Raw genomic sequence first — 26,443 nt, 5'->3', positions numbered from 1 at the left:
TTTAATCCTCCTCTCTCTCAATCAAATATAGTCCAGCCTTCATTTTTAAAATTCAAAACATATTCATCTTCACACCTCTCTCTCTCTCTCTCTTCAACTCAGAAGAACATCGACTCTGAACAAAACAGAAGAACATCGAAGCGATCTCTGATCCGGCCTGCTCATGCTACTCTCCATCTCCGATCAGGCCTCCACTCATCTACGGTCTCAATTTGTCCCCCTTTTCATGTCGATTGGGGTTTTAGCGTTTCACAATCGCCTTCGAATTCAACAATCAGATCGCAAATCATCAACAAGTTCTTCAAGGTAATCATAATTAACCTAATTTTGTTTCATTATTGTTTTGCCCTCAATGCAAAACTCGATTTAAACGGATCAAAGGTAGCAATTGTCATCTTTTTTGGTAGCAATTTCTCCCCCTTTTCATGTCGATTAGGGCTTCAGGCGAGTTGTTTGTTTATATTTTTTGTTATTATGTTCAATTTAGTTGTTAGTTTTGTTGATTTATTTATTGTTTGTTTGTTGCTTTATGATCGTTAATTGTTAATGTTTTTGATCCTAGATGAGTAAGTTAGGGTTTAAAAATCTGTTGGAAGCTTGATTGTTACTGTATTTGGTGCTATATTATTGTTATTTACTAACATTTGATCTTAGATAAGTAAATTAGGGTTCAAAATGGATATAAGAAATTACATGTTTAATAGAGGTTTTGCAGTATGAAAATTTAATTTTTTGATGTAAATGATATTTTATAGAAAAATAGTGCATTAGGAGAAAATTTGGATTGGGAACGGAATGTAAAGCCGCCACCTGTAATCACGGAGGAGGTTTCTCAGTCCATTGAAGAACTAATCATGAAACGTATATCTGAGGGGCACTTTGATGATGTTCAAAAAGTTAATAAGTTGCCTTCTAAAGCACCAAGGGAAATAAAGGAATTCGTAAAACACCACAAACTGCTATATCCAACTGTTTTTTAATTAATTTTATTTATTGGTTTGTTTTATGTGTGGTTGTGGGGATATAAAGCTTGAATGTTAACTTTGTTGGATGAAAATCAGAGTAAGAAGGGCCTTGGCGAATTATATGCGGTTAGTATTGACTGTAATTTTTTTGACATGGATATCACCTAAAGAAAATTGCATTTATATATGTGATGTCATACAATAATATTCTGATTTAAATATCTATGTATTGTTTTGCTGGTTTATCTTTTTTGCAGGATGAGTATGCTCAAAAGACTGGACTGGTTTCACAAGCATTGTCTTTCTCCGATAAGCAAAAGAAGGAGGTGCTTCTTTATTTCACGTTATTTGTAGTTATTGTTTTAATTTTTTTGTAGTTAGGGTTTCATATGATATCTATTAAGCAGTCTCCTTTAGTGGTTGTCCATTAATGTTTAGAACTAGGGGTTTTGTTTCTTGGAAACCCAATTAATGTAAGGAGCTTTTGTTACTCAAATAATAGTCAGTAGCTTCAATTATTCAACCAGCTTGGAAGGAGCTTTTAACCGATGAATCCTATAAAAGAGAAGACATCGTTACAATTCAGGTATTGCACTTAGTAATTGTATATGTAATAGACACATATGTGGTTTTTGTTAGGTAAGTATGTCTTTCAAAGATTTACAAGAAGGTTTAAAGTTAAATATTTGTTGTATCATAAAGGCTGGAGAAAAGGCTGCAAGCTGTATTTCGAATGTGTCTTAAATCGATGACTTGAGTTTTGTGAAAGAACTGAACAACAGGTAAACATCTGGATTAATATAAAGTTACTTATCTATTGGGAAAAGTGGGTGTAAAATCTGAATGACCTATTTGTTCATTTTTTTCCTTCCATATTTATGCTATTGATTTCAATTACAAGATTCGTGTATTTTGTCATTAGTGAAGTTTGAGAGTTCAGACATTTAATTAATAGTTGAAATATCTACTTAATCAGTTGACAGGTCAAACATTTAAGTTATGACGGGACAAAGTGAGTTTATTAGATTGATGAGTTTAAGTGTTTTCTTTCGTCATGCTTACAGTCTAAATTACTAGCAATGCAGGTATTTCTTAACTGTTAGATTGAAGGGCTATACTATATGTTATCGTCATGTTTTGTGATAATATACATGGTTTGAATTTTCAAAGTAGGGTATTTGTTTCTAGCTTCTTTTTGTTTTTAAAAGATTGTTAACAAGCCCAATATTTTTAATGTAGTAGGCAAGCATAGGCAATGGTGGCCTTTCGGTTGTCATTCCAGATCCAGTGACATGTTTTTCTACTGTGAAATACTCCCAAAAACAAGTGTTCAGAATTATGTCTGGCTCAATTGATTTTGAAGACTTTTGATTGAAGTTTCATAGTCTTTAAGACAACCAGTGAGTTTAAGTGAAAAAAAAAAATCGAACTTTTCAAACATATTTCGGTAAATTTCAGTCATGTTTTGAACTTTCTGATCGTTTACGATTAAAAGTGTTATTAACTGAATCTGATTAACGAATCAAAGTGAATTCAGGTTTGTTGTTTGAATGAATCAAAGGTCTGAATTTGGGTTGATTTAGTTGTGATTACAGGTTGTTTCAGATCATTTAAAAGTTATACAACTGGTTTTTGGTTGATCTTGGACATGTTTTCATCAATTTTAGAGATTTTGATTGGCTGAAACTGAACGAAAATCAGCATATTGTTCAAAACTTCATTTCACAACTGTCGTATACGAATTATAAATCATAATCATTCATCTTCATATAATACACATCACTGATTCATTCGTATTGAACATATCATCTTCATAGTATTGAAAACAAGCAGATTTTCGAGTTGAAAAATTGTTATTTTTTCTGTGAAATTGTTTCAGATCTGAGTTGTGTGTATTCTCTAAAAAAAATGAAAACGAAATCTGAAACTATGTGTTCGATTTAGAAAAAAGATAGTCAGATTTGTTTCGAGTTGAATTACAACTGATTTCATTTGAATTACGGTGAAACAGAATGGTTTTCGGCTGAATTTTAACGTCATTTTGATCTGTTCTAATCATGCTTTGAACATACCGTTAGTCTCGATCTGATTTTCATGAATTCAGATCTGTTTGCAGCTCTTATTGTTTTTTTAGTATAAGCGAATAAGAAAAGAACTGTCATTGATGGCTGAATTCAGATCTGTTTCCAATCGACGGAGTGACGCCACGATGACAGAAATGGTAAACCTGTGTCAAGTCATCGATTATACCCTGCATTTATCCATTTTTTTTTTCTAAAACTTCATCTAAATCTTTCTTTTTGAATGATTAGGTGTTTTTCAAGATTTTTGACCCTTACCAGCAACCGTTATGTTGTTTATCGTCTTCGTAAGTGGCTCTATATTATTCTTACTTTTGATTATTTTCAATTTTAATGTAGTATTTTTAACTGATCCTTTCTTTGATTTTTAGGATAATGGTTCAGTGTGTGTTGTAGAAGATAAGGGAGTGAGTTTGATTGGTGATTTGAGTTTGGGTTATCGGAGGTTTGACCAGTGGATTGAGGAAGCCTATTCAGAAGTAGAATCAGAGGAGATCGAGATCTGGAGGGCCAGTTTCACATTTGAAGGGCAACAGTCTGGTAAGTATTAATATCCCAAATTGATGTAGATTTTGATGAATTTAATGACTATTTGTAGTTCTTAATGTAACAGTAGGGAGATAGTATTGCACTTATATAAAGTTATGGTTTTTGTGTTAATCGTTTGTTTTACACTTTGGCTAACTCATCTATTTGTTTACAAGCATATATCAGAGCTACATGGTGACTTATTTTGTTAATTGTTTGTTTTACAAAAGAGATGTGATTATAAAATTTAGAGTAAATTATGATTTTGGCCCCTGTGGTTATATCACTTTTACCCTTTTTGCCCCAAAAGGAATCTTTTAACATCTGAGCCCCCAACGTCTTTTTTCTAACCCTTTTGGCACCTGTGTCTTTTTTTCTAACCCTTTAGGCCCCTAAAAGTAAATGGATGGGGTTAGTGTTAGGGGCCAAAAGCATTTGAAAAAAAGACGTGGGCTCAGATGTTAAAAGACTCCTTTTTGGGCTAAAAGGGTAAAAGTGATATAACCACAGGGGCCAAAATCGTAATTAACTCTAAAATTTATAAGTCGCCGTTTAGTTCTGAGCTCGCGTATTAACCAACTAGCCATAAGCCTAAATGGTCACCAGAAAGTTGTTCCAGCCGCTGGAATCATACTAACAACAGTTCTAGCTAGAAGAATAAATAAAGATGGAGACGATGATAATCTGATGGAGTTTCAGATTTGCACTTCGAGCAACTCAGCTGTCGAAACGAAGACTATGACGGCATGACGCTTAGGTGGTGCTGATGTTGTGGCGGAACTCCAGGCATATAAATGGTGGTTGTAAAGGTGGACAGGTGGTAGAGATGCTATGGAGAAGATGTCGCCGACATCACACCCACCAAAAATCGCCTTTTCTCTAGATCTCTCCAACACTATCTCGCGCACACACATGTGACGTGTTTCTAAACCCATTTTTTACACTTAAATTCGGTTATTCTTATTATTGCTAAAAATATTTTTACTTTATATCAAGTCTAAAACATTAAATAAGATTTTTTAGTGTATTTCTTATTGTATTATTTTGTTTCTAATTGAAAAAGGGGCTGTCATGGTTTTTAAGGATTTTATAACATTTATTTTGTTGTTTCTAGAACTCAGTTTCAAGTAATTTTATAAAGATAGATGGTTGGGTTCTACAATGGTCCAAATCTTGGATCGATTTGGAATGGGTAGATTCAGTGCGGGTTTGAGTAGCAAATGGATAAAAAAAATACTCTTTTCTTTTCAAGGTAGATAGTCGGGCTGGATAATAGGTCAAAACTGACTTTGGTTTGAAATGAGACCTTGCAATATTTTGGTTTGAAACAATCTTGATGCGACTATGACACCCCTAAAAAGGTTGTGTTTATTTTTGCCAACAAAAACAATGGCTTTATATTGTTTCCGTTTCTTTTATTACAGTCTATTCAGACTTTAAGAGGAGATGAGAGAGACATCTATAACTGAAGTTCGTTTCAAAGAAAGGTCAAATAATCCTCGACCATAATTTCTAAAGGTGTTCTTTTTTTATATAACATTATTGCTTTTTTTATCTACTCACGAACCATGTTTAATTAGGACATGAACAAGAAAGTGAACTTAAATTAGAGTCACTGATATAAATGTAAAGCTATAGTTCCCTACCTTGCATCAACAATCTCATCAAGGCATAAAAACATCGTATTTGTAATCTGTTGGTGTAACTGATTGTAGTTATGGTTGTACAGCCATTTCGAGTTGCTATTACTTTTTTGTATCTGTGTATATGAGTAGGTTACTTGTTGGCCTACATGGATAAATGCACATACAACTCATAAGATGGTTATATCAACTGTTATCCGGATTTGTATTTCTTTATGTTGTTTAGCCTGTCATAACAACTTTATATTATCAAATAAATTGTTTTCGTTTTTCATACTGTATGTAATGATTAGTTTTTTTTCCAGTTTGCTTTGTTGCAGTTTGAAAACTGTCTTCTTGTGCAAGGTCCATACGCGATTTGTTGGTACATTAGGAGTTGTTTTATGTCGTTTGATGAAGGTATGTTGTGTTCCTTTTAATCTGTTTTACACTCCGTGTGTGGTTGGTTGTTTGTATAAAAAATGGTCAAAAGGTGTTTTGAGGGTCAAACCAAGCCAGGTCGTTTTCAGCCATAACTAAAAATGACATGTTTTAATGCAACCTTGTTTTGACACGTTACCTGACCCACACATATTTATCAGCACATATCTAATAAATTACAATTCTGCAGGTGGGCCCCCATAAAGCTTGGTGTTAACATGCCAACTCGGATCGATTTCACGAGAATCAGTTAGCTGGTGAACCAACACAAGAATTCTGCAATGGCATCCTCTTCTTTGGTATGATCTACATCAGCAACAAACTTGAGCATGCCTTTGGCATTCCAATATCTTCTTGGCTACTTGGAGAAAGAACCTTCCGCCAAGAATCTTCTTGGCTCCGGTGCCAAATATGACGATGGATACCTTGCAGATTCGTACTATCGTCGACATCATCGGTATGTAATTGTTGAATCTAATTATTTTTGTGTACGATTAACTACTTGGAGGTTTCGCGATCATTCAATTTGGCGTTAGATATTAATTTGCACGTTTCAATTGCTATGTATGGATTTTGATGTTTGGTTAATACCCGCGTCCACCTATGATATATTATAATCTGTTTTTTAGTATTTAAATGATATATTATAATCTGTTTTTTAGTATTTGATTTCGATCGTTATTAAACATACTCGTGTGTTCACACGGGTGTTACAACTAGTATAATAAAAGAAACCAATGGAGGGACACTTGTCATTATTTTAGACCATCATTTAATTTAAATTATTATTTAATTTACATTATTAAATTTAATATATATTTAAAATGCAAGAAGAATAATAACAACATTTATCATACTAATAAATTTATCCAAAAACAATCATCCTTTTAAGATGCAACTCACATCCAGATATTTAAATTTTAAAGTTATATAATTTAATAATTACTGATAATTTATACTTATCTAATTAATTTAAATTTAAACATTATTTTTTTGATATAAGTTTATCTAATTGGATAATTGCTATACGCCTAATATGGATATATCAACATTTTTTTAGAACTAATAAATTAATACCACTATTTAAAAAAAAACTTGGGTTATTAAATGTATGCTCACATGACTGTTAAAACTCGTGAGAAAGTCGATGATACAGTTTGTCTTCTAATCGATGGTTCAAATGCTTTCATATTTATAAACTTGACAATCGATGGTTCAAATGCTTTCATATTTATAAACTTGACAAACATCACAAGTTTTGATCACACATGACATAAAATTTTGTTTAGATATTAGAAAAGTGTCGTAAAAATATTGTTTTATAATTGTTATATCTTCATTACTAGGTTATAACCCCGTGTATTACACGGGATTGAATAAATAAATTTTATATACTAAATAATAAAACAATATATCTTTAAAAACCTCATTTATTGTACGGGTTGAATAAGTATAATTTTATACATTAAATAATAAAAAATTATATCTATAAGAACTATATTGTACGAGTTGAATAAATTGTAATTTTATATACCAAATAAAAAAAGTTATATCTTTAAAACCATGTGTAATACACGTGTTGAATAAATGTAATATTGTTTACCAAATAATAAAATAATACATCTTTAAAAAACCTCATTTATTACACGGGTTGAATAAATTTAATTTTATATACCAAATAATAAAAAAATACATCTTTAGAATAATATCTTATTAGAAAAATAGAAGAATGGTATTCAAAATTTAAAGTAGGATGAAATTTAATATTAGCTCATTATTTATTTATTTATTTAATTAATATAAGATAAGTTTGGAAGTGAACCGAGAAAATCATAAAATAAATGCTTACAATGAATGATAGGTGTCACACATTAATGTTTTATTATATAGTATAGTATAGATATATATATTTAGATTGATATAAATAGATTATTACATTGTAGTAAAATTTGTTAACGAAGTCTCAATAAATTTAACCCTTTATTTAAAACTTGTGAATGTAACGAAGTCTCAATAAATTTAACCATTTATTTAAAACTTGTAAATGTAGAAATGATAAATAATATTAGTTAATTGTATTTTAAGTTTCGTAAAATCTATTTGATACCAAACTAAACAAAACGTTCAAATATATAGTTAATATCAAAAGTAAATTACGATTTTGGCTCCTGTGGTTATATCACTTTTACCCTTTTAATCAAAAAATGAATCTTTTTAACATCTGAGCCTCCAACGTCTTTTTTTCTAATCCTTTTGGCCCCAAACACTAACCCCATCCATTTACTTTTAGGGGCAAAAAGGGTTAGAAAAAATGACGTTGTTGTCCAAAATGGTTAGAAAAAAAGACATTGAGGGCTCAGATGTTAAAAATTTCCTTTTTGAGCTAAAAGGGTAAAAATGATATAACCACATGGGCCAAAATCATAATTTACTCTAATATCACTTTAGGTAAATAAGTTTGAATTTAAAGTAAATAGATAAACATAAAAGTAATAATTAAACTAAATAATATTTAGTAGAGGATTATCTATAATTAGTTAGAAAAGATTAAAGTAAAATAATAATTATCCGTAAGACATGGTCTAATATGATGACAAGTGTCCCAAAAATGGTTTCTTTTATTATATAGTACTAGCGGTAAGACCCGTGTGCCAACACGGGTCGTTTCTTAGAAAACCATGCATAACATATATTGACAGAGAGTAAAAAAATAATTACTACAGACTTACAAAATTGATATAAATTAATGATCAATAGCTTTATTCAACAATAATTCCATTATGTTGAGAGCAAACTACTTTACAAAATTACATTAATGATAGGTTGTTCAAAATTAAAACATATTTTGACCAAAAGTTAATCAGATGTTGACCAATAGTCAAACAGATTTTGACCTTAAACAGATGTTTGGTTTAACACCACAGATCTGTTTATGGCCAAACATCTGTTTAAGTCCAAATATCAGATATAGAAGGCCAAACATCTGTTTAAGGCAAAACATCTGTTTAAGGTGAAACATCTGTTTATGACCAAACATCTGTTTAAGCACAAACATTTGTTTCTTAGAAAACCATGCATAGCCCATATTGACAGAGAGTAAAAAAATAATTAGTGCAGACTTATAAAATTGATATACACTAATGGTCTATAGGTTTACTCAACAGCAATTCCATTATTTGATAGCAAACTACTGTTGTCTATTAACTGTTAAAAACCTCTGTTGCTTTCCAACAGACTTTACTAAAAAAATTATCCATTATCTCCAACAGAGCTTACCAGATGGATAGATAGTAAACAGATATGCATGTTAGTCAACGTATGTTAAAAAGGTCGGTCAACAAAAATTACAAAGGTTGGTAAACAAATGTTAAGAGAATAACAACGAATTTAGTACTCTCATTAAAAATGAGAGCTGCAAACACGAGTCGTTTCTTAGACAAGCATGCATAACACATATTAATAGAACATATGGATACGTGCATAGATATTGTACCAAAACGTGTTATCTATTATAGCTAAAAGACAACTATAAACATAGATTATCGGTTAATATATTAGTTACATACAATTTAACTGTTTACCCAAAAAGACAATATAAACTGCTTATAGACATACGTATTTCATATAATTTAAATACAACTTAAAGTTCAACAAACGTTAACTACAAAAACACAATCACCTGCCTCAACAACTTTCAGCAAAACTAAATCAAGGAATCAGCAGATTTTAGAAATCAACTTTTCTTTATTCTCTCATCAACATTTCCCGGATTTGCCCTTTGAATTGGAGCTTAAAATTCAAAGAATCAGTATCATCTTCATCCCTATCAAGCTAAAGGTTAAAAAGATCTTGGAGGTCAACTGGATTCAGACCAAGTGCATTCTCCCTTGATATCTTTTCAACACTACCATCAGACTTCATCAAAGTCAATTCATGGGTCTGTTTGTCAGACTTCCACTTTAGTATTTTTGGGTCTGATGGGTTTCTTGGGAGAAGTTTTATTTGAGAGGAGTTTGGCGATTGAGGCCTGCTTGCCAACTTCTGAAGTGTTTGAGCAACTTGAGCTTGTAATTTCAATGAAGCATCATCCAATCCATATCGTAACTGATTTTTGATAGACTCTTTTTTGTGCTCAACATACCTATTTTCATCTTCCTCATCCATCAGTTGTTGTCTTTTTCTTTGGTTCAAAGCAGCAATGGATACATCTGCTGATGAGAACAACTTTTTAGATGTAACGGTCTGCCGAGGTATAACAGTCGTTTCATCTTTGTATACTGGCTTTTTAGGAAGGGATGGATCTGTCTTTCTTTGCTCTTCTAACCTACTGTAAGCTAGATCAATAGACTGCTTAGTCCATTTTCCAATATGTCTAGCAGTCCCAACCTTAGCTGCTACAAGTTCTACCTTCATTCTCTTATACTTCAACACTTCATCCACTTCAACCTTTTTGTATTGTTTCCAGTTGGGAGCAGATTTTGGCATTTGATGATCTTTATTCATCTTTTCAATTCTATTAACTTCCTCATTAAGAGCCTCAGGGGGCCAGTCTTTGAAATCAGATCTGTAGGCTTCGTAGGGCTTGGTTTCCATGATAGTGTTCAAGAACTCATTTCTTAATGTCTTTTCTAGCTCAGCATTTGGTGACAGATTTGACATATTCTTACTCAGGTCTCTAGCAAAATCTTCCAGCTTCTTGACTTCACCAAGCCAATGTTGCATGCGAGCTGATAAATTAATGTCTCCTAGCCCTTTTCATTTGCCTTATCTTCTGCTTGCTTGCCCTTTAGCTTCAGATATTCATAAATATTCTTTGGAGTTTCAAATCCCTGAAGAGATGGGAAGGTTCTTTTCAATGGATCATCCTCTGTGTAAAATTGAGTCATTTCATCTTGAACTGCAAGCAGTTCCAGAGGGATAGTTACTGCCAATGGGTTGATCTTTGTTGATGAAGGTGGGACGAATGGTTTAGGTGAACTTTGAATGAACTTTGAATGAACGGGGTAGCTGATAACGGAATTGGTGTGGGTATATCTTCCTTCTCTTCTTCATACACCATGAATTTTCTCTTTCTTGTTTAAACAGATTTTGGAGAAGGAGGAGTTAGGGAAGAAAAAGGTGCCATGACTGTAAGGGTTGATTGTGGTGGAAATTGAAATTGGGTAGAATCAGTGGATTGACTAACAACAGTTGAAACAACTGGTGTCTCAACCGCTGTTGTCTTAAGATATGCTGAAACATTTGTTGCATCAGCAATTGTTTCAGTCGAGGTTGGCAGTGGTGATGAGGATTTTGTATTCTGCTTTTTGACAGGTGGTTTTTGTGGTGAGAGTTTTGTTTTAGGTGTATCAAAATTTGACTTCTTAGGTTCAGCAGTGGTTTTGAGTTTCGCAGCAGTGGTTGGTTTTTCTGGTGGTGATTCGTTATCTTTCTGTGATTTTCTACTATTTGAAGTTCCAATGTTGAGCACTTCATCTTCCTCTTTTGTATGCTTCCTCTTCTATTTTCATTCAATCTCCTTATCTGTCTGTTTGTTAACGGAATCATCAATTCCATTTTTCTTACCAGTATCAGATTTTTTTTGGAGATTTTGCAGAAGTTTGCTTGGCAGCCTTTGGATTTTGTTTTGGCTGATTCCTTGGTGTTGGTTTGCCAAAGTTTTTCATGGAATCCTTTTCCCTCTTATCGGCATCATCTTCATCTTCTTTTTCAAACACAGGTGTAGGGGTAGTACCAGTTAACTTTACAATGCATTCTTTTATGCCCTTGATGTTAGCCTGTGTGTCTTTGTATCTTGCTTCAACCATAACCCTACTTAGCTTCATGTGGGAATTAAGTTGAATCTTAGCTAGTTCCCTTTGAGCTGCAAGAATGGATTGTACTGAATTCCAAAGCTCTTGGCATAACTGCTGATGAGAAGGTCGACTTTTGAAAGCATCCACCAACTGCTTCAATTGATCTTTCATATCAGCAGCAGTTGTTTCCAAGTTAGATATCATGTCCGTCAAATCCTGGTATTTTAATCCATCACCTAACTTAATAGGATCATCCGAATTCCCAACAGAGGTGGTTGTATCTGCTTTTGAAAGAGGAGGTATCTCCAAATTTTCATTAGCAGATGCCCCTTGTTCTTGGTTCTGGGGACTTCCCTCTGCATCAGTAGTTACCTTAGTGATCTCACCCGTGGTTAACTTGAACTCACCAGTGGATACCTTGATAGACACAGCAGTGGTTGCCTTCAAGGGAGTCTGACTGATGAAACTATTGTCCAAATGTAAATCAGTGGATTTGACATTTGTAGTAGCTGCTCCACTTGAAATACCATCAAGAATTTGCTGAAATTCAAGAGGTGTAGCCTCCTTAACTATTTCTGGGTTAGGTAATTGAAAAGGTTCAGACATAGCTATTGTTGAAGTTAAACTCTCAGTAAAGTGTTTGTGAGAGGGATTGTTATCACTCTGAATGTCAATAGCTTGAAGCAGTGTTTCAAACTTGGGTGGAATGGAAGATGAAGGGATTGCTGTCGAAAGAGACATTGCCGCGGGAGAAGGGCTTTTAAGTATACTCTCATATGAGGGTATGACATCATATTGTGGTGTCCCTGTGAATACAACATGTTCCTTTTGTGAGGAATCATGAGGAGTTTGGTTTATGGGTTGAGATCTTTCCACATGTTGTGAGGAAGTAGCAACAGTGGTTTGTAGTGACATCTGTGTTGTCACGGGGTTAACCTCTGGGATCTCATCTTCCAGAAGACCCGTTTTGCTGGTTTCGGTGGGCTTTTTGGATTTTGTTTTGGTCTTTTTGGGTTTTGTTGGTGGGGGTTTCACAACAATGGTTGTAGTGCTGTGATCACCAAGAGCAGTGGGCTCAACAACAGACGTTTGAGGAGCAGTTGTAGACTCATCTAAAATTTCCTCATTCCCCTTTGCTTCAGTTTTGAAAACATCTGACTCTTTAGCCATAAGGCGAGTAAAAGTTAGACTATTCATTTTAATAGCTTCACCTTTTTCAAAAGATTTTTGAGAAACATGTTTTTGCAGGAAGTAGCTTAATAGTCTAGGAAACATAAGAAAACCAGCAGTTTTCGCCTTTTCAATAGCAGCAGCTTTCCCCTTTTTAATAACAGCAGTTTTGCCCTTTTTAATAGCAGCAATTTTTCCCTCTTTAATGGGTGCGTCGGCGGTAAGAATGACCTTATATTTTGATGATGTAAGAATATCAATCATCGAATGATATAGAGCATTGTTCTCGGTTTTCTCAAAAATAGCAACGTAGTTATGCGATTTTTTCATCACCAAAGTCATGATCGGAATTGAAAGTTGCGAGAGGTTGATGAAGAAGTGTTGAAGAAGAAGGTGGAAACCTTACTGCTGAATTTTAAACTCCAGACGAAAGTAAAACCTCTGTTTGGGGATGAAACAGTGGTTTATAAAGTGAAAAGGTGAATGTTGACGTGTCAGAAGTTAGAAAGATCTGATGGCTAACATTTGTCCACGTCACAACCTCTGCTCTGATAATGGTTGACAGTTGTTGCAAAAACCACTGTTGGCCAACAACAGATGTTAAGAGAATAGACAATACCCTTTAGCAATATTTGGAAACCACTGTTGGGCAACAACAGATCTTATACAACAATAGTAACTTAGCAGTCCTTTCAACAGACTTTTAATATAAACAAATAAATTGATATTAATATCAGCAGCCATTTAACGCAAAACATTTAAAAAATAAATTTTCATGTGAAAACTATAAAATTAAATATCAAGAAACTGAAAGGACAAATTTTAAACCTCTGCAATAAAGAAATATAAAAAAAAAATATCTTCATTTAAAGACCAACAATAATCTACATGGCAAACAATGGTAAATCAACAGCTGAACAATAACAGATGTTCAAAACTGTTGAGCAGTGGTAAATCAACAGCGGTAAAAAAACCTCGTCATTTAAAGACGTTGAGCAATAACAGATGTTCAGAATTCTATTGTGTTAATCATTGAAAATTCTTTGGAAACTACTGTTGGGAATAACATCTGTTCGCGCGAGTAGCAACTGTGAGATGCAATAACAGTTGACCAATAACAGCTGTTCAGCACTGTTGAGCAGTGGTAAATCAACAGCGGTAAAAACGTCTTCATTTAAAGAAGCTGAGCAATAGCAGATGTTCAGAACTTCTATAAAGTTAATCATTGACAATTCTTTGGAAACTGCTATTTGGAATAACAGATGTTCGCACCAGTAGCAACTCAACAGTCGTTACAAAAAACAACATTTTATGAGATGAGAAACCGCTAATGAGAATAACAGATGTCGCCAACAGTAGCAACTCAACAGTCGTTACAAAAAACAGGAATTATGAGAACAGACAATACCTTTAAACAGTGGATAAATCTTTTGTTAAACAGATGCTAGCAACAATAGCAACTCAACATTTACAATAGCAGATATCAACACTAACAACTGTTGATGCTCAAATCAGTAAAAATAAAATGCTCTACAAAGATCAACAATTATATTAAGAACTGAAAAACGAAATTCCAGAGATCTTCAGCTCTTGAACAGTAGTCCTATCCTCATATACTTGATCCTCAACTTCCTTGAAAAAGCAATACTTTAAATCATAAGAGACCTACAGAAGGATATGATGACATTTTTAACTTGTATATTTCTTCAACTCCGATGTAAAAGAAGGATACAATGGTAGTAAAACATGATGAAAAGCTTCTGCACTGTTTTTGAATTCCGAAGTGCAGAAAGACATCACCAAAACACCTCTTCAGCTCCTCAGTTCTTGAATAGTAGCCCTATCCTCATGTAAAAGAAGGATATCATAATCGTAGTAAAATGTTAAATATCAATAAACCAAAAGAACAAAAAAATTAGAAAAAAAAACAGATTCTCATAATTACCATTAAGTTCTTCATTTATCATAAAGAAGTACTCCACTTTCTGCACTTCAGACTTCAAAAATAGTACAGAAGAACTTCCCATTGCTCGCTCGGAAAAAAAAAAAGCTGAAATATATCAACACCTTAAAATAAATATTATCAACATAATCAACAGTTTAAAAGAATCCACAAACCTAAAATAACCCGCAAAGCCAAGGTCAAAGGCGAGTGTGTGAAACAGAGCTACCATGAAACAACGATGTTGGAACAATGATACTGGAACAATGACACTGGAACAAAGAACTGTATCTGAAGATTAACCGGCTCAATCATGAGAGCTATGCATTTGAGTAAGAGAGATATGATCGCAAATATAAAGTAGAGAGATAAATTGAAATTTGAATGTGGAGCCAAATTCATATGTAGATATGAGCGAGAGAGATTTGAAGGAGCCAGATAATTATATCTTATTTATAGGATTAGAATTAGAATGTATATGGTTTGAATTTTGAATTTTGAATATGGAGCCAGAATTTTGAATTTTGAACGTGAGAAGAGGTTTTTTGAATTTTCAATTAACATCAGTACTTTAATATAAACGATCAGGGCAGACCTTTGAGTATAAAGCAGACCAAGGCAGTGGTTTGATGTGGGCCAACTTTGAATTTTAAAGTCTTTTAATATTAGGCTTTATGATGTAATAATAAGATAAGAAAAGCATTGTTGGACACCCTCTCCTGCTGACACATCAGCTTTTCTTATGTCACTTGGATTTCTCCTTTTATAGAAAGTATAGATAGCGGTAAGACCCGTGTGCAAACACGGGTCGCTTTTAGCAAAGATAACATCGCACGATCAACTTGTATGATAACATCGCACGATCAACTTGTATGATAACATCGCAACTATAAAATCAATCACACGATCAACTTGTATGATAACATCGCACGATCAAAGTTGGTTTCAGACCCGGGACTCAAAGGCAATAAAAGTAGAAAAAAATTAAATTTGGCAAAACTTGACTTGACCTTATAGACTGGGGATATCATAAGTTTGTTGTCAACCACAAACATATTCATCATGGAGTTACAGTTAACACAGAAGATACATTTCCCCAGTTGGCTTATATTATTATAATCAGTGTGAATCTATAACGAATATGTGTGCCTGGGCAACCACTGCCCTGGTTAAATTGACATAATAATAATTTAGATTACTAAAATCCAAGTTGCCTTCACAACAAATACTAAAGTAAACTTCAGACTGGATTACAACTTAAATGTTGACTTCCGATTCAAAAAGTGGGTCAATCTTGAAACATAAACAGCAGATCCAGCAGCACAAACCTCGAATGTGTTCTTGAGTAGCTCGTCAACTGAATCAAGAAATGAAAAAATAAAATGAGATCAAATCAAAAGAAGATTAGACAAGTATAAAAGGGTAATGACCGACTTGAATCCATCATTCTCGAATTGCTTTATCATATCCTGTGATAAAATCAATCACACGATCAACATGTATGAAATCAGTCACACGATTTAATAAAATGGGAATTAAAAACAATCTTCAGCTTGCGCCAAAACATCTTCAGCTTCTTTACTGTCAATCCCGTAGGGAATTAAAAACAATCTTCAGCTTGTTTTCGCAATCCTGATCGTCCATTTTGGTCACGGTTTTAATGTGCTCTTGATGTAGCAACTGCATTTCTTGTTGTAAAGCTGCAGAAGCTTTCTTCCTCTCTTTTTCAGCAACTTCATCCTCTGGAATCATGCGCAAAACATTGGTGTAACCTCTTTGAATCAATCTGTATAACAATATACCAGACATCTTTGCCCGCTCTCTAATCGAATGCACATCAACTTCACCAGTGAGTTCGCACCGATCAATGAAGGTTATCGATTTATCCGGTTTGTGACGTAGCATAATCAACAAATGCGCTCGCTCCAACTCGGATCGTGAACAACCGCGTCTCAAGCCAATCAAAGCATGGTAATCCACATTCTCTGTTAACCCTCTATGACCGTTTTTCTCTAGCTGATGTCACCTTTGGGGGATCCACTGTTAAGTGCTTTGGTTTCTTCATCAGAATCTTCACCTTTCTCTTATGAATATGCATATATGTTTCAAAGCATTTGAACACATCTTAATGACTTTCGACCTGTTTAACAAATTCAACCAATGTCATATTTAGCTACCTTTTACTCTATATGTTACTGTTTGGCAATACAACCCTAGTTGACCTGATTCAGATAACTCGCTACGTTTATCGACATACAGAAAATAATTCTACTTTACCTTTGAGAACTCTATGATGGTGTCCACATATAGCAGATGACACAGAGCAATGCAAATGCAAGAATGTCCCAAAATGAGGTGATAATCGGTTTCTGATATTCTTGAATTTTAAGACAAAAATTAACTTGAATTTTAAGAAAGATTTAATATCGACATACAGAAAATAATTCTAGTTCACCAGGGTTTTAGAGCACAAATTGGTACTAGCTGCACATGTGTGCCTGCACAATAATAATCGATTTCTATTAACAACTGATTAAAACAAAATCAACAACACTTACCAAGCTAGGGGCAAGTAATGATTGTATGATTTTACTGGATCAAATCATCATTATTCAATAATTGGTCCAAGAACATTACAGTATGATTAATTAAAACAGCAACCTACTTTGATTTCTTTCCTTATTTCTTCTTTATGACTTGGTCAACATACATGATACCTTTGCCTTTATAAACTTCAGGGGGCTTACAGCTACGAACGCCAGCAGCAAACTGGTGCACCCTTTGGTTGTCTATTCCAGTGAAGCACACAATATTTGGTTTGAAACAAAATACTTTAACAACAAGAGGAATGGTCAATTGAACCTCATGACTGTAACTCAATTTTAGAAACAAAAGCCGCCCTTGGAATTCAGCTCTTGCTGTGAAACCAACTCCAACTATCTTCAAAAACTGAAAGAACAGAGCTTCCATTTGAGGTGTTTCTATAGCTAAATCAGAATCATATGGATTTAGAATTGCATTGGAAAACCGAAAAGGTAAAACGGTTAATAAACTTGTATGCATATTTATTTTTGTTACAGAAGTAAGAATTGTTCAAACAAAGAACTGAAAGGACAACACTATAGTTTGTGATAATCAAAAAGGGATTCTGAATCTCAAAGTGGTTACAAGCAATTTAAACAATCTGTTAGCTCAATACTGGCAATAACCTTTTACAGTTTTAGATCAAACAAGCCAAGATGATTTAAGAAACGCTTAGGATAAATGTCGTTCAATCTCCACAAACTGATGAAACCCAAAGGTAAAATCAAATTGACCATTTGAAAAGCACTTTGGTGCAAGATGAAGTGGTCTCAACCACTGTTTTAACCGAACAGTGGTCTCAACCGCTGTTTTAACCGAACAGTGGTCTCAACCGCTGTTTTAACCGAACAGTGGTCTCAACCGCTGTTTTAACTGAACAGTGGTCTCAACCGCTGTTTTAGCCGAACAGTCGTCTCAACCGATGTTTTAACCGAACAGTGGTCTCAACCGCTGTTTTATTGTATGTGAAAAATAATTTAGTGCTTACATTGTTCTGAGTTCTCACAGGATCAATTGATAGCAAGAATTGTTGATAGGCCTCCGGGTCAGATAAAAGCTTCCATAAAAATATACTCATCGACATCTCCATCGTTATGACCACCATCTGCAAACTTAGTGCAAATCACACAGATCAGATAACAATAAAAATAAAAATAATGGAGAAAAAGTAAGTAGAGCTTGAACACCCATTTCTTTCTCAACTTTGGCTTGCATCTCGCGAAGAGCGGCAGCTTCTTCCTCCATCTCCTTCAAACGTTTGTTCATCTCATCCAACTCCTTCAAAGGGGTTGCTCCTACACAGATACATGGTAAATCAATTAAGAAAGATCATTTACAAGATTAAATAAAACAAAAATTAACTTGAATTTTAAGAAAGATTTAACTGATATTCTTACTTTCTTGACCACCGAGTCGTTTCACAACACGAACAAACGCGTGATGAAGTTTTGGAGTCCATCTCAATCTAGGCATCTCAATCTATGCCGAATGCAGAGCTCTCACACATCTTTCCGCTTCATCATCATTTACTATAAGTGATATATTCACCTTTGATGCTCCTTGCGATATCATCTAAACATTCACTCCATTCTCACGAAGAACATCGAACGCCTAAATTAACATAAAAAAAACTCAGTTTCAAAAACCGCAATACAATTAAAGACTCAAAACAAAGCATACCTTCTCTAATACAAGTGATGACCTCTGAACATTCCCGATCAGCGAAATAATCGATCTGTGTTGAAGAAGATTCACTTTAGCGATTTTTTCAAGCTCTTCTACAACATGATCAAGTTCCTGCACAAACAGTTGAACGTTTACATATAGAAATGGTATGCATTTATCAGCTTAACTTCTAACTTAAACTCAGATTATTTTTTATGGTAATAAAACTGAGAGTGATATCATACGCTTGCCTGCTGAATCAACTCCCTGCTCCAAAGCTTCGAAGGATCTAAAGTTAACGAAATGCTAACTTCACTCGTAGCGACAACATCCACCGATATACCCAAATCCTCGAATATTGAAAAAACCTGAATGATGTACAAATTGCAGATTTGAAAACTGTCGGTGCACCACACAAAAAGAGTAGACGTTATGTCGTTAAATATGAAGTCGTTTTACCTTGGCAAGAAATCCACATTGACCGAGCATGCGAGTGCTAACGATGTCTAACATGGTTACATTACGTTTCAAACAATGCTAGTTAGTACTGCCTGAAAATGAGATAAACGGACATTATATCAGTCATATGAAGATCTAATTACTAATTAGCATTTAGCAGCTAGATTTTTAATTTTTTTTTTTTCTGAAGTATAGTGTTACTAACCTTACTCATATCTCTTGATTTGGTTATTAAGGTACCAGGAGCATTAGGGTTATATGAATTTTTAACCCTAACAGGTATATCACCTTCTCTTGCAGGCCTCATACGAAAAGTTTATAATTACTTTAAATTCGTTAACTTTATGTAACAATGAAGCTACTCGTAACAACAACACAAAATTATATATAGAACGGACAGAAAACGTAGATTAACGCAACATACATGAACACGAAGAACGCACTCGTAGGCCGTTTCACTTTGTTCGGATCCTTCGCCTCCTTCGCTTTCTTCACCGGCGCTTTCTTCTGCTTCGGAGCCTCTCTCTTCTTCACCGAAAGCCTAAAATCACAAATTATTAACGAATTAATCAAATTTTATTGTTATTTTCAACGAAAATGAATGAAAACTGACCTGATGTCTGGTTTTTTGGAATGCGGATGATGGAAGTAATTACTGACCTGTTGTCGGAATTCATAGCGGCGGCCGGAGGCTCTGTGGCGTCGGTGGTGGAGGCCTGTGGAAACATGGTTGGATTTGAGAGAGATATAGTGAGTAGATACACGATTGGATTTGAAATATGCTGCTACAAAATCATTGGCTGCTACAAAGTTGGCATTCAACATTACTAATAAGTTGCTATGATACAAATTTTTAGCTGCTGCAAATCAAACTATGGAATAAAGGTCAGATCTTTTGGCTACTACGAATCAAAATATAGTTAAGATTATTCGGCATTTCAGTTTAAAAAAGGTCACAAATTACATGCAAATCCCCCTTTTAATCCCAGTTTCACCCCCCATACACATACAATCATATACACACTCCATAAAACCACAGATCTTATCATCTTTGTGATAATCGAACGCCTCAAATCTCAATCGGCAGCCCAGATCTTCTGTTTACTCTTCTGTAAGTACTTATTTTGCTGAAAGTTATCTAATTTCGTCCAATCAGATGTAAATTGACTGTTTTTTGTATGAATTTATCTTCGATTGTTTATGTTTAGGGTTAAATTTAGGGTTCTTGTTGTTTAATTTTGTTAAAATTTGTTAAATTCGGCATAATTAGTTAGCTATCAGTAACTGCCCTAGTGCTATAATCACTGCCCTAGTGCTATAATCAATTCCCCTAATGCCTCAACTCCACTATCAAAATTCGGCATTCTTAGTTAGCTATCAGTAACTGCCTTCCCATGATTATTACACAGATTTCACTACTACATTCAACTTTCACACAAACATATTACACACATGATATCAGATAACCACATTTCGTCAATACAGATATGTTATCGTCTCAAATGTTCTACACTGACTATGACAGTTTAAAACCCTGCTCACGCTATAAGGCATGCCATTATGCTTTCACCAAAAAAAATCGTCCAATCAGATGTAAATTATGCTTTAACTAACTGGCTGCTAAAAGATTTAGGTCAAATTGTACCTTCTCTTTCTGAAGTTCTTGCAGATAATCATTAAATTTATCCAATTTTTTCAATGGTAAGTCAGACTCGTCGACTTTTAGGCTTCCGGATTGTTGATTACCACCCGCAATTTCTCCGCGTATTTTTTTGAATTTGTGTTTGGACGTTTAGAAATCAAACACAAACTAAACCAAACGAACTCTCGTAACTCATAAGATGTAAGATCCAAACGAAGTTATACAAAACAGAATCCTAACACAAATTACAAACCCTAAGATCGTATGAAAGCCAGAAAGAAATAGAAATAGAAATAGGTTATCGATTGAATGATTGGGGATGAGTTACATACCTTTTGTGCAAAGAAATTCGAACATTTTTGTCAATAAGAAGTCTGATATGTCTGATTATGGTTGTTTTGTTTCTTCTTTAACGTGCCTTGTTCTGCAAATATAAAAATTAAATGATTAGAAGAGAGATATGAAGGTAATTGAACAGATTTTCTGAGAAACTTGGAACCCTAATTTGGGGATTTGTTATAAACCTAATACATAACACAGGGTTTCTCTCTCATTTAGTCTCTCATATGGCAGCTTCTGATGCTTCGTATTCCTTCATCGAAGAGAGAGAGTAGAGAGAACTATATTTCGTATTCCTTCATCGAAGAGAGAGAGCAGAGAGAACTTACATGGATATGGTTTGAATTTTAAATCTCGAGCCAAGATTTTGAATTTTGAATCTGATTAGATTTGAATTTTGAATAAACATCAAAGGTTTCAATTACCCTTCCATTTGAATGAAATATCAGTGGTTCGAATATCAGTGATTGTTTTGTATGAACATCTTGGGCAGACCTTTGAAAAGGTGAATGTGGGTCACCTTTTAATTTTAAAGTGGGGCAGTGGTTTGAATTTATGATGTCACCATACTCTCTCTTTGGCTTCCACCTCATTGTTGCTCACATAAGAAAAGCCTTGTTGCACATGCTCTCTAGCTGACACATCAACTTTTCTTATGTCACTTGGGTTTCTCCTTTTATAGAAAGTATAGATAGATTAACTATTTGATTTTTTATTTACTTAACCCGTGTAATACACGGGGTTATAACCTAGTTATAAATAAAGGAAAAATGCTTTTTATGTGATACAAAAATCAACAAGATTTTAAACGAGCTTTCGGAAGATATCTCGAGATGATCCAAACCGGAGCCATGAATTCAAGTTAAATTAATTAAAAATAAATTGTAAATAGTGATCACAGATATGTGAACTAAAAATAAAAAACTGTGGCCGCAAATTGATCTCAAAAATATGAAAACATTAAAAATTAATGTCAATAAGGGTGGTTGTGGTTAACTACGGTGAATGATGTTCAATTAGGTCCATAGATGATACTTTAGGGTCAATTTGAGCCAAAGATGGTAAAATAAGGTCGTAGATGTTCAATAATCTTTGTTTACGGTTATCATTGTGATTGATTGATAGTCAACTAGGGTCATTAATCTTTAGTTATGGTTAATGAGAAAACCTTATGGTCAATTTGGTCCAAAGCTATTGAACGGTCATAAATGCTCAATTATTTGCCACTTGGGTTGTAGCCCAGTGGTAATAAGCAAAGCTTCTTTGGAGTACACTTAAGGCGGAGTTAGAGAAAGTCGCCTCGGCAGCCTACTTTATAGCGACTACTAGGGGAGTACTCGGCCTTGGAAACCTTGTTTTACAACCATGATTCTAATGTTTGTTATTATTGTTGTTGTTGTTATTTAATCTTAAAACCCATTTTGTAACTTAATTTAGTGTTTATTTATTATTTATCCTAATGTTTGTTATTATTTATTATTAGTATTATTATTGAAATTTGTTATTATTAATAAAACTATAAAGATTTAATGTACTTAACCCAAACTTGTTACCATTTACCCACGGCACCTGATCTGTGCAACCTGAGTTATCCCAACTGTAAAAGTGGATACCAATTACCCTATAAACTAAATTTTAAAAAACTAAAACTTAAAAAGAATGCGGTGAACGTGGATCGAACACGTGACCTTCAGATCTTCAATATGACGCTCTCCCAACTGAGCTATCCCCGCTAGCTTATTAGACTTAACTAATTTGATGTTTTATAAATGTCAATGAAAAAACAATCAATTTCTTTAGCACAACAACTGGACTACTTCACGATGGTCCATGACAAATTGGACAGTACAGCCCACAACAATACGTTGATCGGATGTTGTCCACCTTCAAAGGGTTCCTCAAGGTACAACTTTTGTTAACTAAGAAGCTTGTTATATTTGAATGACTTAAATGATTGAGTTTTGAAAGAAATGCAGACGTTGTCTGGACTGGGTGCGCGGAAATTGGTAGTGAGTGGAGCTCCAACGATTGGTTGTTTCTCCTCTCAAAGAAAGGCAAACCGAGCCAGTGAATGCAACGTTGAACTAAATTATTGGTCGACCAAGTATAATGATAGTCTGAAGATGATGCTACAAGGATTGAAGTCTTATATAGTGGATCACAACAGCTCATGGTTCCAATGAATGTGGAGCAGCTACTTGCAGTTTGAATCAAGATCATACCAACAAATAATGATTAATAACTTGAAACTTGTAAGTTAATGATTAGTTTCGTGACAACACCAAATCATGTTATAGAGTTTGCATCGTTTTGTTCTTAAAAGATAGAGTTAATTACGCAGTTACTCTATTTGGTTTTTCAAAAGTAACATGTTTGGGTACTAGGGTTTTTAAGTAATAGGTTATGGCTTTATGTTTATTTTTGTAATATTGTTGCGTATTAAAACTAACGCTGGCTAAAACTAAGTGAAAAGCAATGGTATTTTAGTAATTACTATAAAATAATATATATTTAAGAGTAAACTGCCATTTTGGTCCCTGTGGTTTGGCCAGTTTTGCCACTTTAGTCCAAATCTCAAACTTATTACATCTGGGTCCCTGTGGTTTGCATTTTGTTGCCATTTTAGTCCAAATTTCAAATTTGACCAGATTTTCCAGCAATCACATGCTATTTTGTCTTTACCCTCAGGGGCATTTTGGTCATTTTAAATTTATTATCTCTTTATTATAACTCAATTATAATAAAACCCCTTATCATCATCATCTTCAACCTCATTAGACATCTATCTCTCTCTCTCAACATAAATCATCTTCTTCAGAGTTCCCACACCACCACCACCACCCCACCGCCGCATCATCCCCACCACCACCCCCCACCACCGCATCATCCCCACCACCACCACCCCCACCACCGCATCATCCCCACCACCCATCTCTCCTCTCTTCTCTCTCTCTCCTCTCTATCATCTCCGTCTTCACACGAATTCGTTCGTTTCTGCAAATCTTGAATCGCAGCCATGGCAATGCAAGCAGGCATGGGATTCTCTAAGATCATCATCCTAGTCGGAGCAGGTTCCCTTTCCACTCTTTAACCGTTCTGTTTTCACACATACAACAGAAATCCTGTTTAGCCCTAATTTGTATCTGTTTCACACATACATCAAACGCAGAAATCAAATTGAACCCTAACTGCACAAGATTTGTTGTCTGTATTGAGTATTTGATGTATAAATACAGTGATTGAGACAAAGGGCATACCGGAGTGACTGAAGACGGGTGAGCAGCGAGCGAATTGCCATCCACCGTCAACTGTCGTAACAACGCTGCCGGCTACGTCACCTTCTACTGTTCCAGTAGCTCCGATGAAAGCTCCGGTGGCATCTCCTCCGACAGCTCCTGTGGAAGCTCCTCCAATGGCTCCTGCCAATGGCCCCTGTGACTGCTCCTCCTACTGTGACTCCGGTGAGCATATTTTCAAGATCTCTCGAACACCACCGCCACCGAAAGAATTTTCAAGATCTGAAAGAATATTCAAGATCTGAAAGAGTTTCGGTGTAATCGGATTGATGTTGTTGTTAATCGGCTTATTGTATTTATCAAATATCCGTAAAAGTGATCAAGATAGTTGTTTGTTTCAGCTTTATTAGTTCTTGAAATGAAGAAGGTGAGATGTAGAGAGAGATGAGGATTGAAGAAAACCAGAAGTCAGCTTTCTTTAAGAGAGAGAGAGAGAGGAGAGAGACAAATGATATTATGAAAGAGAGAGAGGAGAGAGACAATATTATATTTAATCATAAATAGAAAAAGATTTAATTAATATTTAGTTATAATAATTCTAAAATGACCAAAATACCCTTGAGGGTAAGGACAAAACAGAGGGTTTTAATTTGGGGTTCTGGTCAAATTTCACTTTTGGACCAAAATGGCAACAAAATGCAAACCACAGGGACACCAGATTTAAAAAGTTTGAGATTTGGACTAAAATGGCAAAAGTGCCCAAACCACAGGGACCAAAATGTTAGTTTACTCTATATTTAATATAAAACCAAATTAAAGTCGCCGGTAAAACCACAACCTCGTGAATTTTGAGAGAAGTACAATCCGTCCTTGGGAAGCAATTTCAACACCGGGAAAGTAATCGAGGTTGCATAGATCCTTGAGAAAAACCAAGCCTAAAGAACAAGATAAAGGAATAAAATAAATAAAACTATAAATGCATAATATATTGGATTATAAACTGAAGTACATGTTCCGAAGTTAACATCGTTTATATTCCGGTTGGATGAATAGAGATGTGAAAGAATTGAATTCAGCTATAAGATATTGGATAAACCGGTGTCGGTCTATTTCTCTAGGTTTCTGTTTGTGCTTCAATTTTGTGTTCATTTTGGTGTTTTTTGTATCACCACACAATTGATGAATGTTATATATGTTATGTCTTCTAAGATATTACTGTAAGGCCTGCCTTTCCCTCTTGAATACTTGCATTGCATCATACTTTTATGTTGTATATGTTGTGTGCATTATCTTTTTTATTGTGTATTTTCGTTTAACACCATTTTATATGTCGTGTGTGTTATATTTTTTGTTGTGTATTTTCGTTTAACACCATTTTTGTTGGTGCATAATGTCTGAAGCCTGCGTCTTTGTGAAGTTAGATTAACGTATATGGTCTAGATAGGTTATTTTGTAATAGCTCAGGGGTTAAAAGTGTAATTGTATGAAAGTTATGTTGCTGGACCGCTTTTGTGACAGTTGTCCACAAAAGCGACCCAAGCTGGATCGCTCATGTGGACATGTCACATGAGCGGTTCCAGATATCTATATATACCCCTGTGCTCCTTTCATTTGTAACGTTGTCTTGTGATGTACGTCGAACTGCTGACCGTTTGGCAATCGTTATCAAGTGAAGTAAAAGTGATTAAAATGTAGATCTCTCTGTTTTCTACTCATTTCTATCAGTTTTATCATCGTATCATGCTGAAAATGTGTTTCCGCCACATTTTCAGTAAGCACTAGCTCTGATTGACTCATTAGTGTGGTCAAAACTGATCCTACAATTGGTATCAGAGCCAGTTGCGAGTTAGTTGCTAGATACGAAGTGGTTTTCACGGACTTTTGTAGATCTGGACTGATTTAGCGGTGGAAATGGACTGAGATTTGGACAGTAGGTGTGAAACACAGTAATAACAAACCCTTGAAAGTTTCGGAT

General features: G+C 34.6%; 1 protein-coding gene, 1 long non-coding RNA gene and 1 other non-coding gene across 58 annotated transcripts; 1 reads left to right on the top strand and 2 right to left on the bottom strand.

Moving 5' to 3' along the window:
- The first annotated feature begins 25 nt into the window (after positions 1 to 25).
- LOC110890223 lies at positions 26 to 6,274 on the top strand. 16 transcript variants are annotated; one of them, XR_004871257.1, is made up of 11 exons: positions 36 to 306; positions 756 to 1,091; positions 1,223 to 1,291; positions 1,468 to 1,551; positions 1,668 to 1,747; positions 3,082 to 3,186; positions 3,278 to 3,333; positions 3,418 to 3,586; positions 4,999 to 5,092; positions 5,523 to 5,616; positions 5,828 to 6,274. It is a non-coding gene; the product is annotated as an uncharacterized LOC110890223 (long non-coding RNA). The 16 variants fall into 16 exon arrangements; XR_004871256.1 differs by adding an exon at positions 4,274 to 4,488 and having other exon boundaries at positions 26 to 306; positions 1,223 to 1,551; positions 1,668 to 3,186; positions 4,999 to 5,061; XR_004871249.1 differs by adding an exon at positions 4,274 to 4,488 and having other exon boundaries at positions 26 to 306; positions 1,223 to 1,551; positions 1,668 to 3,186.
- A 9,357-nt stretch (positions 6,275 to 15,631) lies between these two features.
- LOC110890224 (60S ribosomal protein L6, mitochondrial-like) lies at positions 15,632 to 21,580 on the bottom strand. Of its 41 annotated transcripts, XR_004871244.1 has the most exons (16): positions 21,418 to 21,555; positions 21,226 to 21,317; positions 20,897 to 21,128; positions 19,912 to 20,123; positions 19,676 to 19,792; positions 19,457 to 19,576; positions 19,252 to 19,343; positions 19,038 to 19,160; positions 18,808 to 18,924; positions 18,525 to 18,738; positions 18,116 to 18,422; positions 17,255 to 17,493; positions 17,000 to 17,042; positions 16,822 to 16,921; positions 15,979 to 16,684; positions 15,632 to 15,901 (listed from the first exon to the last, which is right to left on the bottom strand). XR_004871244.1 is itself a non-coding variant. In XM_035979246.1 (3 exons), the coding sequence occupies exon 1, from the start codon at positions 17,605 to 17,607 to the stop codon at positions 17,224 to 17,226; it is 384 nt and encodes a 127-aa protein (XP_035835139.1). In that variant the 5' UTR covers positions 17,608 to 18,109; the 3' UTR covers positions 15,632 to 15,901; positions 15,979 to 16,684; positions 16,822 to 17,223. The 41 variants fall into 41 exon arrangements, 1 of the variants encoding a protein (XP_035835139.1); XR_004871235.1 differs by lacking the exon at positions 19,457 to 19,576 and having other exon boundaries at positions 16,822 to 16,913; positions 16,980 to 17,042; positions 17,210 to 17,493; XR_004871233.1 differs by lacking the exon at positions 19,457 to 19,576 and having other exon boundaries at positions 17,210 to 17,493.
- Positions 21,581 to 22,892: 1,312 nt separating this feature from the next.
- Positions 22,893 to 22,965, bottom strand: TRNAF-GAA. Its single transcript has one exon. It is a non-coding gene; the product is annotated as a tRNA-Phe (tRNA).
- Positions 22,966 to 26,443: the final 3,478 nt, after the last annotated feature.

This window comes from Helianthus annuus, chromosome 11 (assembly GCF_002127325.2).
Source record: "Helianthus annuus cultivar XRQ/B chromosome 11, HanXRQr2.0-SUNRISE, whole genome shotgun sequence".
NCBI lineage: Eukaryota > Viridiplantae > Streptophyta > Magnoliopsida > Asterales > Asteraceae > Helianthus > Helianthus annuus.
Note: the sequence above shows the minus strand (reverse complement) of the source record. Positions and strands in the feature narration are given on the sequence as shown.

Excerpts from the sequence above, each read along its gene's own strand:
- LOC110890224 (XM_035979246.1), bottom strand. The coding sequence starts at position 17,607 with ATGCATACAAGTTTATTAACCGTTTTACCTTTTCGGTTTTCCAATGCA.